This window comes from Amia ocellicauda, chromosome 15 (genome assembly GCF_036373705.1).
Source record: "Amia ocellicauda isolate fAmiCal2 chromosome 15, fAmiCal2.hap1, whole genome shotgun sequence".
Taxonomy (NCBI): Eukaryota; Metazoa; Chordata; class Actinopteri; order Amiiformes; family Amiidae; genus Amia; species Amia ocellicauda.
Window position 1 is genome coordinate 30,570,687 of NC_089864.1, and position 21,356 is coordinate 30,592,042.

General features: G+C 37.3%; 1 protein-coding gene across 2 annotated transcripts in view; it reads right to left on the minus strand.

Annotated features, from left to right (window-relative positions):
* Nucleotides 1-19,375, minus strand: part of ntf3 (neurotrophin 3) — a 61,553-nt gene extending 42,178 nt beyond the window's left edge. Inside the window, exons 1-2 of one of the 2 annotated variants that reach the window (XM_066724665.1) lie at nt 19,174-19,375; nt 13,952-14,073 (exon numbers count right to left, since the gene is read on the minus strand). Coding sequence is in view for 1 of the 2 variants with exons in the window: in XM_066724664.1 (XP_066580761.1) it covers nt 19,174-19,191 (18 nt within the window). In the remaining variant the exon portion in view is untranslated. The remainder of the gene's footprint in view (nt 1-13,951; nt 14,074-19,173) is intronic. The other variant, XM_066724664.1, reaches the window with a different exon arrangement.
* Between the last annotated feature and the right edge of the window lie 1,981 nt (nt 19,376-21,356).

The window sequence follows — 21,356 nt, forward strand, 5'->3', positions numbered from 1 at the left end:
GTAGTAGGAACACTCCAAACTCCTTTCAGTGAGCTACTTTTCAGCCAACGATCCATTAAGATTGGATTATCACATCATTATTAATTTAAGTATTTGATGTATAAGTTTCAGATTACTTTAAATGTAATTTAATTTGCACAACGTTAAACAATATGGATTCACGACCACGAGGACACGTGTGCATGAAATACAAATCCAGCTATCAAACTAACAATGATCGTCTGTTGCTGAGGTTTTTTTTTTAAGTCTCCTTCTATGTTGTCTGCTAGCACATAGTTCAGCACTCTCTACTGAACAAACGGAGACAGGCGATGTAAGTTTTAGAAAAATGTACGGAAAATGTAAAATTGAAAACATTCTATTTATTAACTTAAACTATTTATGCGAAATGTAGAAAAAAACGCCATTATTAGTTTTTTAGTGGTGAAACACCTTGGTCCAGAACAGTTTGAGAACCACTGGAATAGGTCTATCCAAAGCACTTGGCCAGGCTGAGAAAATGAAGTTCATCCGATGTAGCATGCTGAGGGGCCATTACGGAGGAATTACGCTCATATTGGGTGAGCAAGGGTGTGAAGGCATCATTATTGTGTAATAATACAAATGTGTCATTTTCTGTATCAGAACGAGTTTACAAGAACCAACGACAATGCTTCAGCAAAGCCATGTCTTTACATTCTCTCTAGAAATGGAAAGAAATCGGACAGAGATTGGGTAGTTTATTCCCCATCAGTTGGGAAAGTCTACTGTTTTTTTTGTTGGTTGTTTAGTGAGGTGAAGTCGGCTTTTACTGATTTGGGGTTTTCTGACTGGACAAATGCATCACATCGCTTTGAGGAACAAGGTACATGAAACTGGTCAAGCACATCGTAATGCGACTCTCACCTGGTTCGCAACGAGGTTCATGGCATTGACTGTCACCTCCCCCCACAATTGCAATTATATCTAGGGAGTTGCTCAGCAAGTTTGATCCATTTCTCACTCAAGAAATATGGAAATAGGGGCAGAGGAACACCGTGTCATACTTATCTTCCACTGTATGTGAGGAATGTATTGTTTAAATGGGACAAGCATGTTCAAGCAGAAATTATATTGCAGAAATAGGCAAAATATTTTCTCTTGATTTGGTTGATTCTACCTCTGATCTAACACACATTGACCAGCTTACTTTTGTCATTCCTTGTGTATCACAGGAGGGTTTGAAATTAAATTTTTAACCCAAATTTAGCCATACGGGAAAGTCCCTCTTTAAATCTGTTACAGATGTGCTTACAAATATGAATCTTGACATCAATACTGCAGGGGGCAATGCTACGATATGCCAGTAACATGAATGGAGTGTATAAGGGATTGTGCTCACGCATTACAGAAGATAACCCTCTTACTGAGTGGATTCCATGTGCAGCACATTCACTTAATCTTGTGGGGATGTGTAGTGTGGACTGCTCTACTGAGACCAAGTTTTTTTCAGATTGGTCCAATCAATCTTCAACTTTTGCTCTAATTCTCCCAGGCGCTGGAAAATGGTCACAGATGGGCTTGAAACAAACAAAAATAACCAGAGACATGAAAAAGTCTATCAGACACAAAATAGTCAAACCATTCACAGGCCACTAAGGCACTTTACCTAAATTGCACAAATCATTTATTTTATATTTAATTTATATTTAACAAAAATAGCTGAGGATGAAACACAGAATGTGGCTACACGCAACGAAGCAGGCTCTTTGGTTAATAAACTGGAACAACTGGAATTGTCATTTTTATGCATATTTTGGAATGCAGTCCTTCAACGATTTCAGTCAATCAGCACAGCCCTCCAAAATGTGGATTTGGACCTGGTAACAGTGGTGGGGTTAATTACCTCACTTAAAGACTTTGTTGTGGATTTGCATGATACATTTTAAGAATTTGAAGCTGGAGCAAAGGAAATATCAGTGACCAGTGACACCTGGGAAAGCGCAAGTCTAGGCTAGACGAATCTGAAACACCCAACCACATTCTCTATTGAGGAGAGAAATTCAAAGTGGAGGTGATTCTGATAATGACAGACCCATTGATCGGTGCTTTGCAGCAAAGACTGTTTTTCTAAGCCAACTTGGGTCACTTTCTAAGGATGAAATACACAAAGTAGTATGCAATTTGCAAAGGAAGTATAACAATGATCTAGTTGAAAAATATCCTGATGAACTCCTTCAATGTGTGCATTTTTCTGCAAACACCAGCACTGCTCAGACACCACAGAATATGTTTATTTTACTTAAGGATAAGGACTCCATGTGGTTTACCCTAATGTGGATATTGCACTCAGAATATATTTGACTTTACCCATCACAAATGCAAGTGGTGAAAGGTCTTTTAGTGACAGAAAACTGACCTTTTACTTATAAACCATATTGAGAAGGTATCCCTGGCTTCTTATCCTTTGCTCTATGTCAAGATGTAAAAATTACATAAATCTTCAACTTTTTCATATTTTTTTATTACTTCCCCTGCTTTTTCTATGAGGTGTCATGATACACTAATAAAACACACCTGTGATCATGACTTAATTGCACTTTTGAATAGCACACATAAATGTGAGCTGAAAATAGCATTTTGAAACTCCACCCATTTTAGCTAATTAAACCGTAAGAAAACACTTTCAAGCATATTTCTTGCTCATGTGGAAACCCTTTAAGGCAGTGATTCTCAAACTTGTGGTTGCCACCCCATGTGGAGGTCACCTGATATGCAAATGGGGTTGCGAGAGAATGGCCAAAATTTACTTACAAAACAAACTGCCACACCTCGCCAGCATTCCCCTCCCCCACACCGCACTCCATTCATGCATCTGCCTTCCTGCGGACCACACCTTGCCAGCAATACTATTTGTTAACAGAAAGATATGTAGTCATCACCTTGACCAAGTGGGTTTAAGCCAAAGATTGCCTGTGATCTTTTATCTCTTCTTGGTATTCATATAATAATATATAAAATTACGACTGAGTACTGTTTTTATGCTCTGAAATAAGATTTAATGACATCAGCAGCAAACACTGTGTGGTTTTGTGTTAAGAAGATTTTCTGGAAGATTACATTTTCAGAAAGCTTTCGATAAGGTTCCACAATGTGTTTGGACAAGTGCAAGGTATTACATGCAGGTAATACAAATGTCCACTATAATTACACTATGGGAGGAATAGAACTGGATAAAGTAACACTTGAGAAAGACCTAGGAGTTTATGTGGACTCCTAACTTTCCCCATCCAAACAAACTGCGGAAGCAATTAAAAAGACAAACAAAATGCTAGGATATATTGTCAAAAGTGTAGAATGGTCATTCAAATACCATGGCAGTAATGATTTTAAATATAAAACATGTAATTTAGTAAAATGAAATGAATTGAGTAAAATGAAAATATTCTGAAAAAAATAAATGGATGTTCTACTACATGTTTTCAAATGACAGAACAAGTATTAACTGAATGTTCATGTATAATAATAATAATAATAATAATAATAATAATAATAATAATAATAATAATAATAATAATAATAATAAAAAAGTGGAAAAATTAAGTGTCCATGACTGATGTTCTCATCCTCCGCAACATTTTTGAAGGACTGTTTACAGACACACAGAGAATTTTAAATAAAGTTTGATTTTGAATGAAGCACCACATCTGCCAGTACCTTCAAGATGGCTACCAGGTAAGCAGATCTCTTTATATTTCTCCAGTTAAAAGTTAAACATTCTCTTGTCAGACTGCGTACATGACAGTATTGATTACCATTACCAATACAGGTAGTTTTCCTCATTTCGAAAAACATTAGATTTAAAATGTTCTATGAAAATATACTTCATTAATGTCTAATTATGTACATTAAGTACAAATTTGCTTAGTCATCATGGCTTCTCTGTTGTTAGCAAAACATGCTAAGGTTCCTCATCCTCCGCAACACCATTCTCACTTACCGCTGCAATTTAAGGCCAGTTGCGGTAGAGAGAAGCCATTTTGGATTGGCCAGCGAAGAATCACAGACAGAGAAACATGTGCTTGCAAAACGCATGAAAACTTTGGCTTGAAGATAAAGAAGCTGCACCAGCTTGGGGTCACAGAAACATCATCCTCAAGGGACACTGTACAGGCCAGTGTGTGTAGTGATGGTGACATGTCCTGCATGTACAGGACATGCAACAATTGCAAGCATAAGACATTTCACACTGGATCCTTCAACGAAAGGAAACATCATCGTATGGGAGGAGTGGGTCACTAAATCTGTACCAATAACAAAGAAATGCAAAGATGGGTCCACTGAAGAGAAGTGAGGAATGTGTTTCTTGAGGCATACCTTCATTGAAAAGCTGGTGGACCTCCATACTTGAGTTATCTATCTCTGGACAACTTCCATTAATTAGAAGTATATGGTGTGCACACTATGATATATGCATTTATATTTGTTTGACATTTTAGCTGTGCGCAAATTCTACACATCTGCATGGTTGTTCAGAATTAATGTACCCCCATGTGACAAGTACTGACAAATCAAAATATGGTACTTGCCCTAGGTGGTCGGTAATTTTTCAGTGCCGTGGTAAAATGGTTTACGTTTTTTTAGCATATGTTCTAATGTTACTACTACTACTACTCAATTTCTTAGCAGACACCCTTATCCAGGGTGACTTACAATTGTTACAAGATATCACATTATTTTTTACTAGGGCTGCTTTGATTAATCGATTAATCAGGTCTATTAATCAACTAATGAATTGACCGTAATTGATCGAAATCATTGCGGTAATGAGAGAAATCAGTCAAAATCAAAAATATATATATATATATATATATATATATATATTATTTCAGAGTTTCAACTCATGACTGTTAATAATCAATTTTTTTAAAATGTGAAAATGTATTAGCTTCCTAGTGGTCTAGACGTTTTCAGACCGTTGCAGTAATGAGATTTTTAAAGACTTGTTTTGGAAAATATGTTCAAAAAGGTGTTAAATTGTCAGTAAATGTTTTTTAATTAACACTCACAAACTTTGTTGAAATTTGTTGATGCAAGTCTTTTTTTAAATGTCATGTTTGAAATCTTTGCAACCAAGATTTTGTGAGAATCACACTGAATTTAAAACAAGGGAAGTAATGTTAAGGCTGTACAATGCACTAGTTAGACCTCATCTGGAATACTGTGTACAGTTCTGGTGAGCAAGCGAGCAATCAGACTTATTCCAGGTTTGAAGGGAATGTCCTACTCGGAGAGACTGAGGAAATTGAACCTTTTCACCCTGGAACAGAGAATACTACATAGGGATTTGATTCAAGTGTCTGGCCCCTAAATGGTTGAACGACCTTCCCACTGAAGTCAAAACAGCAGAGTCCTTGACCTCCTTCCGACTCAAGACACATCTTTTCAGACAGTACTTGTAATATTAATCCTTTTAATCCCCGTTAGATAGCACTTCACATAGTTTTATTATGCTTCTTGCCTTTTTGATTGTTTTCCTCCTTGCTCCCTTTCCCATAGCCCTTGACTGTGACTCTACATCTTGACAGCACTTAGCTTTTACTGTCCAGGATGTATGACCTCACTTACTGTACTTGCCTGTGTAAAGTGGAAGTTGTAAAATGTATAATATTTTGAATTGCTATGTTTAATGTAAATTGAATTTGTAATGTTTGATGCCTTAATACTTAACTGTATTGTTGCACTTTGTATTGCACTTAAGTTGTAAGTCGCCCTGGATAAGGGCGTCTGCCAAGAAATAAAAAATAATAATAATAAAGTGTTCAAAATCATGAAGGGCATTGACCACATCAAACCAGAGTATCATTTCCAGATCTGCAGGGACACAGTGACCCGGGGGCACAAATGGAAATTGGGCTTCAAGGCTTTCACAACTTCACACTTCTTCAAACTCCGCAGCGATGTGGTTGAAGCTGAAAACTTGTGAACGTTAAAACAAATAGACTGGATAGGATCACTTAGTTATTAATGGACACCAAATGAGCACAATGGGTCAAATGGCCTCCTCTCGTTTGTAAACTTTCTTATGTTCTTAAGATACACAGGGCTCCCTAATAGTATAAAAATATCTCGCTAATATATTAAAGCACAAGCTTTTTTCCCTCTCTACCACCCCTCCACCCTCTCTTGTCATATATATGAAAAAAAACATCTGAAAATTCAAAATTATAAAATGAATTTCATAGGGTTTATATTATCTTAAAAAAATGTTTTATATACTAAAGCCCCAATATTCAAAACTCAAACATTTTTTTCAAAATATGAAAAAAAAAATATATATATTTGGCACAAAAAGAGAGATATTCAATCATTGGAATATTGCACGGTGCCTCGCTAAACTGCCTACGCACTCGCAATTATTGGATGAATGTGCCCTGCAAAAATGTGTATAATCAGTTGAATTAGGGCTTTCGCTCAATTAGATTGTGTTGTGTGCATGTTTAATTGTCAGCCCAGATCAGAAATTATTCAAGTGTCCGGGTGTGCCTTCTCTAAAAAATAGGTTGAGATCCAGCCTATGGCATTGCCAGCTTTGGCTTCTATTTCCCAGGGTAGAGTACACAACTGGATAAGAGCACTGTGGTGGGAAGGGTGAGTGGAAGTTGGCTAGCAAGGACACTATTCTGTGTACAGTTAAGAGAATTAGCTGTTCAATCTCCATCAAAATCCTCTGATTGTGTTTATGGGGTATGTGCTGATTGATAAATGCACTTATAGGCAGTCTGGGCTTACAAATTGAAGATTTATAATTGGATTTCATAGCATGCATATCAAATAACTCATTGATTCTAATTCCACCTGAAGCAGCACAGAACTTGTGATCTGAGTTCAGTTATTTCTGATTTCAAATTGAGGTAAGAAAGGAGGAAAGTATGCATGTTTGGTCAGTTTATATTGTTGTTATGCCACATTTCACTAATTAAGAAATTTTATCATGGATTTAATGCTCAGTGTTATATATTTTTTATCATTTAAAGCGGAATTAAAAATAATCTTTCCTGTTTCAAAGTGTACTGGTCCAAGTAGCAAAAAGAAATAACACAGTAGTAACCTGAAGGGAAATTGGTAACCAACAACTGTATTTGAAGCAATTGTGCTTAGAAGGTCTGGGGAATTTGGTAATAATCCTTCGCCCACTTTAAATAAAGCAAACAAAATGTTGCGAACAGTTTACTTTAGCTAAATTCAGCAGGAGTGGCAAGGAACTGACTGGCTTAAAAGGTATGGAAGGCTATTCTATTCTCATGCATATATGAAGAAATTGCAGCATTGTGAGATTGAACGGCCAGCTAATTGAATTAACCAGAATAAGATACACAATAGCTGAAATGTCAGCCTAACTACACTGCCCTTTCTTCCTTTCAGCTCAAATACAACTAAAATGAACTCCCATTTTTCAAGTGTGCTCTTTAAAGTATGTGAGTAATGATACTGATACTCTGGAATCCATGCTCCTATAGCATTCCCAGTCCATCAACTATTTTCAGTTCTCAGGCATTTTTTCTTTATCTTTTTTAAGAGAAAAAGTTAAGACGGAATTTATAAGAATTCATAAGACGGACCAAACTCATGATGGAAAAGTATTGTCTGTATAAGGCACATATGATATTAATGACACCTACATAAAATAAAAAAATAAAATAAAAACACTTGTATTTTGGATTTACTGGAACTTAACAGTATGCACAGATTATGTACGTACAGCTGAGATGGCAGATTCTTACCATAGTTGGAAAGGTGCTATATTTTTGTTTTATTAATAATATAATTTTATGAGAGCTATGCATTAGCGATAAACTAACCTTGAAAGAATGTTCTGAAAATGAGTAGTTTTGTAATTTATTTATTTTCAAATTTCACAGTGCACTTAGCAATACCTATTGGAGTATCATATCTCATAGGGAATACTTGACATTCTTGAAATGTACTACTACTGAAAAAAACATATACACAGACGGGTGACAAATTAAAGGAAAAACCAACATAAAGTGTCTCAAGGTAAGGTGTTGCGCCACCAAGAGCCGCCAGAACAGCTTCAATGTGCCTTGGCATTGATTTTATGAGTCTTTGGAACTCTATTGGAGGGATGGAACACCATTCTTCCAAAACATATTCCATCATTTGGTGTTTTGATGATGGTGGTGGAAAGCTGTCTAACACATCAATCCAAAATCTCCCATAGGTGTTCAATTAGGTTGAGATATGGTGACAGCAAAGGCCATAGCATATGATTCACATAATTTTCATACTCATCAAACCATTCAGTGACACCTCGTGCCCTGTGGCTGGGGGCATTGTCATCCTGGAAGAAACACTCCCATCAGGATAGAAATGTTTCACCAGAGGATAAAGGTGATCACTCAGAATAACTTTGTAATGATTTGCAGTGACCCTTCCCTCTAAGGGGACAAGTGGACTCAAACCATGCCAGGGAAATGCCCCCCACAGCATAACTCCGCACTGTAGGGGTCAAGCAGTCAGGCCTGTAACGTTCTCTTGGTGTACACATGCACTCGCCCACTTGTCGAGAATATGGTGAAAGATGACTCATCTGACCATATAACTTTTTTCCACATCTCTGTAGACCAGTGCGTACCTCAAATGTGCATCTGTCTTTGTAATGAGGGGTTCATGCACTGCAACCCTACTATAATATCCCTCTCTGTGTAGTTCTCAATGGACTGTTCATGCTGACACAGTCTGATCACATACTGCATTGACATTCTCAGTCACCTGGGAAAGAGTTGCTCTTCTGTTTTTTCTTATATATCGCAGTAATGCAAGAAAATCACGGTTATCAAATATGTGCTTTCGACCAAAATTTCCAACCCTACTGATGTCTTTCCCATAGATCTAAATGCAGATGTAACTTTAGTCACTGTTCCTATTGAAACACTACCCAGTTGAGCAGTCTTTGTGACAGACGCTCCTGCCATTTGTGCCCCACTAATGACCCCTATTTCAAAGTCACTTAGATCCTTTCCTCTTACCATCTTGATTCAAAATCGAAGTCAGCTGGGCCTGGTCAGCATTTTTACACATGCCACAGAGAATGATACGATGTTAATTGCTTAATTGTATCATGCAGTACACCTGTTTGGAGGCATCTGATTTCATTGTGTTCCTCCACTCATTTATTCAGGTTTTTCCTTTAATTTGTCACCCGTCTATATATATATATATTTTTTTTATTTTTTTTAAATGGAAACTACATATTATTAGAGTATACAAGATACAGAACATCTGGTATATCTTGCATAAAAAAACTTTGACCACCAATACTGTTTGTAACTCTCATAAACTAGCATTTACAGTGCTGGCTGGGTTTCTATAAATTTTTATAGAATTTTCTCATGGGTAAAAAAATAACTAGCACCCATGCTGTTAGACCAAGAGCCAAAAAAAGAATGTAAATGTCAATCATTTTAAATGATGTTATGAGTCTCAAGAATGGATCCTTCAAAAACTATTTTGATAAGACAAGTTGGGGAAAAATTGTCTATAAAAAGTGAACGTACATTTGACTCCAGATAATTGAAGCATAGACTTGGGATCGCCATGACGTTATGCACTTAACCTGAGTATGCATTAATCCGGAGCAAGTTCATAAAATATAATACAATGACAATATAGTATATGAGCACATGTGCCTATGTGACTGGTATAAATCAGATTCATCACTAGTACAAAGCACAGTGGGCTTCAGCTATTGTGACAAAAGCCTAAACTTATAAATCAGTATCAGTACCAGAAGAACAAAAATAGTCAGAAATAAGTATGGAAATAGTTTATTATAGTTAAAGCAAGCTCAATAAATCAACTTGGTACATAGTACAGAATAATGTCCTGATTCAAAGTAAACGCCACTTCTTGCCAATGCAAAATAAATTTCAGCCTACAAAAAAAAAGCGTAGACAATTTCACAAAACAAACACTGTTTTCTCCAAATTGTTGTAATTTTACTTTGTCATATCTCTCTAGCTATATGTCCTCAAATGTACTGATGAATGTCGCTAGCTCACATCTTCATAGAAAACAAAAGTAAAGGAAATAATGAGTTACAATTAAAATGAAAACTACTCCATGGTAAATGAAAATAAAGTGTGTAGCTGGTAAACGTTCTATTGATTTGTTTTACTAAGTATGAAAAACTATTTGATTGAAGTTTGAACTTTAATGGGCAGAAATATGCAATTATCAGGAGTAAAATGTTTTTTGTGAAAAAAGCAAGGACAATTCAAAGACAGAACCCAGATTCTCAAGTTAAATATAATAGAGATTAGGGCTGGGCGATATGGCCAAAATACAATAGCGCGGTATTTTTCACATTCATGATGGTATGACGGTATTTTTAATGGCCATTTGACATTGAATTACATTTCCTGTTCTGTGTCAGTTGTCTTGAAACCAAATCATGTCCACACTATCGACGACGCACCTTTATTCGGGACAGATTCATGGGGGTCACCACTTTGCTCTTAGGTTTCAGGTCTCTCCTCTATCTCGTCTTCATTGTTTGTGCATTGATCACGTTTGTTTGTTTGTCAACACGCAATACACATGGAATTTATTTTCGATATCTGGCTGAGGCGCATTAATTCCAGAACAAGGGTCGCGTTCGAGAAGCGCAGTTCTGCACAGAGACTCAGAGATGCGTGTTACTGCAGTGTTTCTGTGTGACGCCACTAAGACCCAGCGACAGAAATATGTACAGAATCGCGCAGCCCAGCACAGCTCTGAGAAGCTGCTGCAGGAAGCGAGCTGTGGCTGTCAGACAAAAGATTATGCAGAAATCAAGAGGGACGTGTTAAGTTGAATCAAAACTACTACAGTCCCCTTGTTACCGCAGGCGAATGTCAACTTTCATTATACAATGAAGCTGTGAACAGCACTGTCAAAACCATGGATATAGAATTCTAGATCAACACTTGTCAATGCTTTATTAAATAATTACATCAATTATTTTTAAAAATTGAATGTAAATCTATGATGCACAATAATTAAGTTGTTACTTAAATGACTGGCAATTCTATTTTTTAAAATAACTAAAATATAAAAATAATAAACCTTCCAATTACATTGATTTCTGCACGGTTTGTGAAGAAAAGTGGTCGCGTTCTTGTAGCGCAGATGTGCGCAGTTCTGCGTAGGTCCCACTGGTGGAGCTGTGCAGATCTGCGCAGATCAGTGGAAATTTGCGTTACACAAACACTTTTTTTTTATCAGATGCGTCAGACAGTGCAGTCTCAAGCAGCCGGCGCAGCAAGTTGTGGCATACGCGAATATGATCCAGTTTATTGGTAGCTGAATGCTATGACTCAATGACACAGTAAATAGTAAATTATTAAAAACTTTAAAATACCGATATGAAGGTATAGTAAAAGTCCAAACCGGTCCGTAAATGAATACCGATATATATCTCCTGGCCGGCCTGCCGGCAACTACTACCCGCCCACTCCAGCTCATCCAGAACTCTGCGGCTCGTCTGGTATTCTCTCTGCCCCGATTTGCACACGCTACTCCACTGCTCCGCTCCCTCCACTGGCTCCCGATACCGGCACGCATTCAATTCAAGACAATGACCCTCACCTACCACACTGCACCAAGCTACATTCAGACCACCGTCTCCCCATACATCCCCTCCAGACCACTGCGGTCTTCCGGTGCCAAAAGACTAACTCTGCCTCCTCTCCACTCCCCTTCCTCCAGGCCCACTCCTTCTCATCTCTGTCCCCTAAGTGGTGGAACGACCTTCCCACTGAAGTCAAAACAGCAGAGTCCTTGTCCTCCTTTTCAGACAGTACTTGTAATTTAGTCATTTACTCTCCTGTAAGATAGCACTTTACAATGTTTCATGATACTACTTGCCTTGCATTACTAGTACTCAAATTATTTTGATTTCCCCTTTTCCCTTAGCCCTTGACTGTGACTTGTCTGCACTTATCAGCTTTTACAATCTAGGATGCAAAACCTTATGTATTGTTTACTGTATATTTTGTATACACTTGTGTAAATTGGAATTTGTAAAATGTATTGAAGAACTGCATTTCTTTCCCTGTGTGTCTGTGTAAACAAGGTCACTGTCTCACTGAGCTACGGTACTGTGCTATAGTTCAACCCTGATACCTAGAAGAACAGAGTCTGATAAGAACCAGTTTTCACCAGCAATTGGGCTTGATACATCGTACAAACCCCCCTGTGGCAGGGAGGGGGTTAATTGCCATGCCTGTGCATGGACTGCAGGTGGCTGGGGTGATTGATCAATTAAGGTTAAATCAACCCTAGCCACCTGCTATATAAGGAGGCCTCAGCCTGCCATTAAGGAGAAGGGATAGAGTGTTGGGTGTGGGAGGAAACCTGCCCAGTGTTATGTGTTGTTTTGTTTAGACTGGTGGTTTTGTTTAGTTTCTTTTTACACAGTGAAGACCAGAGGGGTGTATTACGAAGGGAGTTTAACCTACTAAGATTTAACTCGGGGTTATCAAGGAAAGTCAGGGTTGACAAACTCTGATTGCCTAAACTGGTGTTGACCGTTACTGTGACGGTGGCTAAGATGTCGGTTAGTTGACTCGGTGTTAACTTAACTGGAGTTAGTGCGTGTTCGCGTGAAGTGGGTGCGCCATGCTCAGTGTGTGCGCAGTGTCTGTGCACTGGAATGTTCCCAGAATAATGCAGCTGATAATGTCAGGATATGAGGGTTTAAAGAAAGGTTAGAGGCTAAATCTAACAATGTGGCGGCCAACAAAGCCAGGGAGGCTTGCTGGCAGCACAATGCCGACAGAGTCAATTCGTAAGAACAGTATTCTTGTCATATGTTCTCTATTTTGTCTTACAGATTCTTCTTTTATTTGTAATATGATTGAGATGTGACAACAATTAGGATAATTCAATTATAGCCTACACATGGGCTACATCTCTGAAATTGACCCGTTACTCACTGTTAATGAATTAAGATCTCCTTAAAGCACCTAGGCTGTGGGGCTGCCTGTATGAATGTAATGCTATTGTGTTAAGAATAACTTAATTCTAAAAATCATTTCAGCTGCAGCCCCAGTGAAAAGCACACCTGCAACAAGTCCGGATGAAATATAAAAATATTCTATCAGGTGGTGTGTATTAATAATACTCATCATTAATACACAGTACAGATGTGGTGTGTAGCCTACACTTATAATAGCATATTCATGTGTTCACAGCAAACAGAAAAATGGCAGAGATAGTGAAAACTGGAGGAGGGCATGATTCACGCATATTTCGGGAATCCACTCTTGGTCGTGGCTCACCACCTAATGTGTCTTTAGTTGTCTTGAATATAAGTATACGTTTTAAGGACAAAATAATGTAGGCTAACCTACATGTCAGATCAAATATGATATGATCAAATACCTGAACACTGATGCTGTGAAATGACTTCCTATTCACTTAATCCCCCTCATGTTCTCCTAGGGGTGCTCTATTAGGGATGTGAGTACAGTCAATCGCACCAATCATGGTTCGTGGTTAACTCGGTGTTACCCTATGTAAGCACCGCCCCTCCGCGGTTACCCTATGTAAGCACCGCCACCATCACTCCGGCGAGTGGCACTGAGACGTCTGGCCCTAGAAGCCGGCAAAGACACTGAATTCCCTCAGATGAGAATCGATATATTTCATAGAGAGCATCATCGGGGTGAGCTAAACACCCTCGCCCTGCGGAGTGAGCCTCTCTCAACCCATGCCCAATGTCAACTGGGTCCCGACAAGACTGTGGGCGGAGGGGCGGTGCTTACATAGGGTAACACCGAGTTAACCACGAACATAACCTGCTTGGAGCAGTTTAGAGATGCCACGTATATTGCTATGACAACATACTTCGGGTAAAACTTATCCACCTTTCGTAGTACGGGTTAATGGGAAGTTACACCTGACCTCGCAAAGTTACTCCTGAACTTACCTGTATAAGCCAGTTACCTCACTTCGTAGTACAGCCCTCAGAGCTGCCAAGGGACAAGAGTAATCTCTCTTTACTCACAATGGTGGAAGCATTATTTGAATTCTAGGGAAGGTTCTGAAAATCTGAAAAAAGGTTACGTGAAAAAAGATCAGTAAAACAAAGTATTAAACAACTAGACGCAAGGCACAAGGCACAGGCCACAGCTGTACACTGTTTAATTTTAACAAGTTGTCACATGACAACAATGGATTCCGTGATGTAAGTGTTTTGAATATTGTTCTCCATGGTATTTTCCTGCAAAAACAGCACAAGTGCTGTCTGTATAGGTAATTTTTAACTCACTCTCCTTTGCATGAAGTCAGATTAACAGCTGCTTGCCCTGAGTGCGAAGACCATGTAAACACCAAGAGAGATAGGGTAATTTAATCTTTGACTCAAGCACATCGTCTTGAGTAAAGTAAAAACACACATATAAACTCGCCCATTGTCTACTTGTGCTTATTAATTGTCAATTAATGATAGGTAGAGTTTATTTGCACTGTTTTTGATTAAATAATTGATGATATGCATGCCCATTTCGAAATCTAAGGAGAATCATGTCATAAAGAGCAACTACAAGGTAAGACTCGATCGCAAAATTATGTCCAAATGTGAATGATCTCAATGAGTTCAAAAGAGCAGGGAGCATTTTCTACCATATTTTCCATGATGGCAGAGAAATAAAATGTCACATGACAACTATTTTCCCACTACAACAGCAGGAGACCTGTAGACATTGCTAATTTGCATATAAATGCCATCCTGTCTGCTTCATTTGCATGATATGAGGATAACAGCAGCTCTTTCCAAGAAAAATAAATACAACCTACGTAACCCATGAGGGATATGGTCATTTTTTTCTTTGTATCAAAACGTTGCAAGTATTTTAACAAACATGTAACAAACTCTGCCAGTGTTATGTGTTAGTGTTACACAGAGAAAATCTGTGCAGGTTTTTTTTTTTTTTTTGTACTGTTTAATTATATAATGTTTGATTGAACAGAAACTGTGAATTGTTGCATATCCTATATTGTTTTAATGATAAACATTTGGTGTCTGCATGATTCATTAAATGCAATTAAAACACTGGTTTTGTAATTGAAAAATTGATTGACTCCAGTATTATAACTTAAAATAGCAAATTACTGTTGGTGGTATCCTGTTGTATACCTTCTATGTATGTTTACTGTTGCAGTACTTTTTTTAACGTGAATTGTTATTTTTTTTTAGATTTTTATAAGATTTGCAACATATTTGTAATCCCTCCTATGTCACAAAGTTAGAACTTGGTGAAGGCCCACATAAGAACTGCCTAGCTTCAGCTTCCCCACAAAAGATTGGAATGCCTTAGGTGGTGCATGAACAGCACAATGCAGGATTATTACTAACAGAATGTGAAAATATCCAAAGTATGCAAAGTAAGTATACAGTGAGGGAAAAAAGTATTTGATCCCCTGCTGATTTTGTATGTTTACCCACTGACAAAGAAATGATCAGTCTATAATTTTAATGGTAGGTGGATTTTAACAGTGAGAGACAGAATAACAAAAAAATCCAGAAAAACGCATTTCAAAAAAGTTATACATTGATTTGCATGTTAATGAGGGAAATAAGTATTTGATCCCCTATCAATCAGCAAGATTTCTGGCTCTCAGGTGTCTTTTATACTCTTAAAGGGAGTGTTCCTAATCTCAGCTCGTTACCTGTCTAAAAGACACCTGTCCACAGAAGCAATCAATCAATCAGATTCCAAACTCTCCACCATGGCCAAGACCAAAGAGCTGTCCAAGCATGTCAGGGACAAGATTGTAGACCTACACAAGGCTGGAATGGGCTACAAGACCATCGCCAAGCAGCTTGGTGAGAAGGTGACAACAGTTGGTGCGATTATTCGCAAATGGAAGAAACACAAAATAACTGTCAGTCTCCCTCAGTCTGGGGCTCCATGCAAGATCTCACCTCTTGGAGTTTCAATGATCATGAGAACGGTGAGGAATCAGCCCAGAACTACACGGGAGGATCTTGTTAATGATCTCAAGGAAGCTGGGACCATAGTCACAAGAAAACAATTGGTAACACACTACGCCTTGAAGGACTGAAATCCTGCAGCACCCGCAAGGTCCCCCTGCTCAAGAAAGCACATGTACAGGCCCGTCTGAAGTTTGCCAATGAACATCTGAATGATTCAGAGGAGAACTGGGTGAAAGTGTTGTGGTCAGATGAGACCAAAATCGAGCTCTTTGGCATCAACTCAACTCGCCATGTTTGGAGGAGGAGGAATGACCCCAAGAACACCATCCCCACTGTCAAACATGGAGGTGGAAACATTATGCTTTGGGGGTGTTTTCCTGCTAAGGGGACAGGACAACTGCACCGCATCAAAGGGACAATGGATGGGGCCATGTACCATCAAATCTTGGGTGAGAACCTCCTTCCCTCAGCCAGGGCATTGAAAATGGGTCGTGGATGGGTATTCCAGCATGATAATGACCCAAAACACACAGCCAAGGCAACAAAGGAGTGGCTCAAGAAGAAGCACATTAAGGTCCTGGAGTGGCCTAGCCAGTCTCCAGACCTTAATCCCATAGAAAATCTGTGGAGGGAGCTGAAGGTTCGAGTTGTCAAACGTCAGCCTCGAAACCTTAATGACTTGGAGAGGATCTGCAAAGAGGAGAGGGACAAAATCCCTCCTGAGATGTGTACAAACCTGGTGGCCAACTACAAGAAATGTCTGACCTCTGTGATTGCCAACAAGGGTTTTGCCACCAAGTAATAAGTCGAAGGGGTCAAATACTTATTTCCCTCATTAACATGCAAATCAATTTATAACTTTTTTGAAATGCGTTTTTCTGGATTTTTTTGCTGTTATTCTGTCTCTCACTGTTAAAATCCACCTACCATTAAAATTATAGACTGATCATTTCTTTGTCAGTAGGCAAACATACAAAATCAGCAGGGGATCAAATCCTTTTTTCCCTCACTGTAAGTATGTGTGCCTAATGCATACATATTCTACTCATCTACATACATAAAGTGACCACATACGTCATTAAATGGCTTTTCGAGCTGCCATACAAAGAACATGTTGGTCATCACCAGTTAAATGCTGATAATAAAGACACTGCTGGACGTTAAACACATTAAGCAGCTGATCACATGTTGATCAGTGTGATGAACAATAAACAACCACTGTTAACCTTATCAGGAGGAATCACACTCAAGATTACAGAAATAAAACAGAAATGTCTGCCACTCATGTAATCTCAGCACACAGCTCTGTTCACTTATTTAATCAAAATAAAACACATATTTTAATTGGTCTGTTTTTGCAATATAACTTATTCCATGTTTCATGCAGAGCCTTGTTTCATATCCAACAATGCCTCTGAATGAGACAAATAGCACATAATGAAGAATGTACTCCAAATAATAATACTTATATTTGTTAAACTTTTTGAGTAATATCCATTTATATAATGAATAATATATTTAGGGAGTTCTACTTAAGATTGTATCATACATATATATCTGAAATTTACCCAACTTGGAAAGTCCACAGAGTACTATTGTTGAAGGCGTTTTATCTAAACATAAAATAGCAACCCCATTATTAGAATGTAGGTTTCAATTGGGTTAAAGCACTAAGCCTGTCAAGCAAAAAGCCGCCTTCAATTGTTGGTTCTTAATTTTCGATTTGTCTTGTGTGTGGGACTTCTATTTTAAGTCGCCAAAAACTGAACAAATGGGAACAAATATATTATTTTATGTAACAATTAACAAAATGGTTACATGTATAAATATAGTTCTTTTTGTTTATGTGTGTATGTATTTAAGTCGAAAAGCTTGATTTATGTGTCTCCTAAGCAGGAGCATTTACCTTCTGGGGTAAAATCCATTAAGTATCTTTCTGTAAAGATCAAGCCTATACACGAATCAACACCGCAAGAACAGTAACACGCGATAACTTTAAAAAATAAATCAATGTACTGGACATACACATTTGAAAGCCACTGTTATCCCACTGCGCTATTGAAATCGTCTGGCAATCCCTTCTGCACTAAAGCTTTATATGGATTATCCATTTTAAGGATTGTCTGACTATCCCTGGCAATGCTTAAGCTAAAACAGTACATCAATACACGTCAAAGATAAATTAATGAAAGATGATGGTGTTTATGTATACATATTTTCATCTGATTATGTTTGGAAACAGCAGGAATCATGCATTTCCATCATTGTACATTAACATACAATCGTTCCTAAAAAGAGGGCTGTGAAGGTTGTTGTGTCCTTCCACCAAAACTACAATCATCATCATCATCATCATCATCATCATCATCATCATCATAACAACACACTTTTGCAACATGTAATTAAAAAATGTTGTTAGAATGACAAAGTTATGTGTATGTATTTTAGTATAGGCTATGTATTGCTATCTATGAATTTAACTATCTATGTTTGTATTCTATTGTATAATTTCTTGCACGTGTTTTTAAGTTTTTTCTTTGAAAATGAAAACGGCAATGCTACATGATTTTATTTAAACACTGGGGAAAAACATTAGTGTGATAGAATCATCTTAAAAAATAATAAAAACTACAATAAAAATAAAATGAAGGCAAAGCATTAAAGTATAATTCTAATAAAATCAGGTTATAGTTTTGTTCACTACCTAAATTGAGGTGTGCGATTAAACTCAACTGCGCCCGTACTGGTTTTAACTTTACCCCCGGGCACTGCGCAGACTGAAAAGCTGGTTCTACATTCCTAGCAGACCTTAATCCAAACAATTTAAGTCTGGAGTCTTTAGAAGTCAAGACTGACCACTCATTGCATCTATGTTTTCGGAATTTACAAAAGAAAATCGTTTAAAAATAAAAAGAGCGTTACGATCAGTTTTTAGTGGTAATGTTTTTTTTTCTTTTTAATAAGAAAAAAAAACATAGATGGTCTCGTTAACAAACTCGACACCTCGCATTACTTATTCAGCTACTACTACGTAATAATAATAATAATACCATTTCACTATATATTTTCCTGCACTACTTCCACTGTAGATAGTATACATATGTAGGGCACATACATGCATGTACTTTTTCTTCATAAAAGAGCTGGGTAAGTTAAATTCCCAAATAACTCAAATTCAAGTGGAGGGAAAGTATATCCAAAACGAAACTTACCGTAATAAAGGTAACCATAGCATCAGTTTAGAGTTATCCAGCAGAGACGACATGAAGGTAATAATTTTGTGAAGGTTGGTTTAAAAGTTCCCAATTAAAACTGCAGTGCGTGCTTCAACAGTGAGTGTAACGTGTAAACTGTGCGGATTGATATCTCTCTCACACACACGAACAGTGTGTGTGTGTGTGTGTTTCCCAGTCGTAATCTGCTCGACTACAACCAACCAGGCGAGCCAGATGGCTTTGATGGGCTGCGCACTGGAACCTTGCCCTTTGCAGTTTGAATCAGACACGTTGGTCACCGCACAAATATTCGATGACAATTGGAGACCGAGAAAACCGCTGCATCGGGTACTACTACTGTGGAATTTATACTGATATTACCATTAGTAGTAGTAGTAGTAGTAGTCGAAGCAGTAGTAGTAGTTTCCTGTATTATTAAGACAATTATATATATATATATATATATATATATATATATATATATATATATATATATATATATATATATATATATATATATTATTGGTGGTGGTAATGGTGTTCTTGTTCTCTTATAATGATTGTGTAGTGGAGCAAAACACGCCTTGAAATATGATACATAGAAGATGACTACAAATCTTGGAGAAGGCTCAAGAAAGTTTGCATTCACGTTCAAAGGAATCGTGTTTCCAACAACAGTAGTAAAATTAGACTTCTGGGAGGAAATAATTGTTGATTCCTCAAATAACGTATACATGCCAACGGTTTCCAATTCCTTTTTAAATGTATACAAGCTGCTTTCACCCTTTGCATTTGTCTGGTGAAAATGTTTTTTTGTTTGTTTGTTTGTTTTACTTTGATGTTGGAAACAAATGAACAATTACGAAAATCATGTTGGTTTACCTTTGGTGTATTTTTAAATTACTTTCCTTTCTTTAAACATTTTCCAGTTGATATTTCCACCCATTACATTAATCTGGAATGAAATATAGCTGTAGTCTGCTCATGTCAAGCAGTCTCCACTGGATGGTTTGCATAATGAAAATAATTTTACCACATCATTTTAATATATTGAACTAAATTAGCAGTTCCAATGCAATCATGATTACTCTGTTAATGAAGTACAATAAGGAAGAGCCTTCCTCTTTAACACTGCTTTTGGTATTGCCATTTTATTTTGTAGATGTCGGATGAGAGGGGAGTTTGAAGTTAAGAAGGTTGACTGTAGACTGTGAGATATAGTCAGGGCTGTGTGTCTAAATCTAATCTAATCTAAATTTATGTCTGGATTAGAATATATCAAGCTATAATTGTGAGCATTGGCATGGTATTAATGAGAAACATTTGCAGTTACATTTCTGCAAAACCTGACTGGATTCAATTATGTAATGTTCCCTCTGCAAATTGTTTGTAGATGCATTATCAGAAGTAAGTAAATTATTGTCCTGAAACTTAATGTTCTTGGTATTATATCAAAACAGATTTTTTGTGTGAGATTATCTTCTCACTGCTGTTCTTTTGCACAACAATTAAACCAAAAACGGACCTACAAGAGACAACCTGATAATGTTCTTACAGCTCTTCAAAGTTTTCTAAAAGCAACAGACAATCAAAGCACAATGGACATTAAATAAAAGCATTACTTAGACACATCCATGCCTCCTTGTGTGTAAAAATATAGAATGCTTACAACAAATGATGACACATAAGTATTGGCCATGCACAGAGAGAAAAGGCAATGTATATTAACAAAAAATCTTTTTTTTTTTTCAATTCTGATTGTTTATATTTTTAAGTTATTATTTTTCTTCTGTTTTTACATATGTCTGTTCATATGACTTATCTGTTTGCATAATTGTCTTATCTGTTTAGTCTACTAATTCTTCTATTAATTTTTCTTCATGTTTTTGATTATTGTTCTGTCTTTCTTTTAAAAATGGATGGTTATATTTTAAGAATATACTAGGGGTAGAGACTAATCAAAATACAAAGAATATGTTGAACTGCAAAGATATTTTAAGAAAGGGATCAGGAAAGCAAAGATGGAAATAGAAAGATACAGCCCTTGGAGCTAAAACTAATGCAGAGCTTTTTTTAATACTTTTTAACAGCAAGAGATCAATAAAGGAGGAAGTGAAACAAATAAAGGGCAAAAATGGAAGTATCTTGGAAAATGAACAAGATGGGGCAAATGTTCTAAA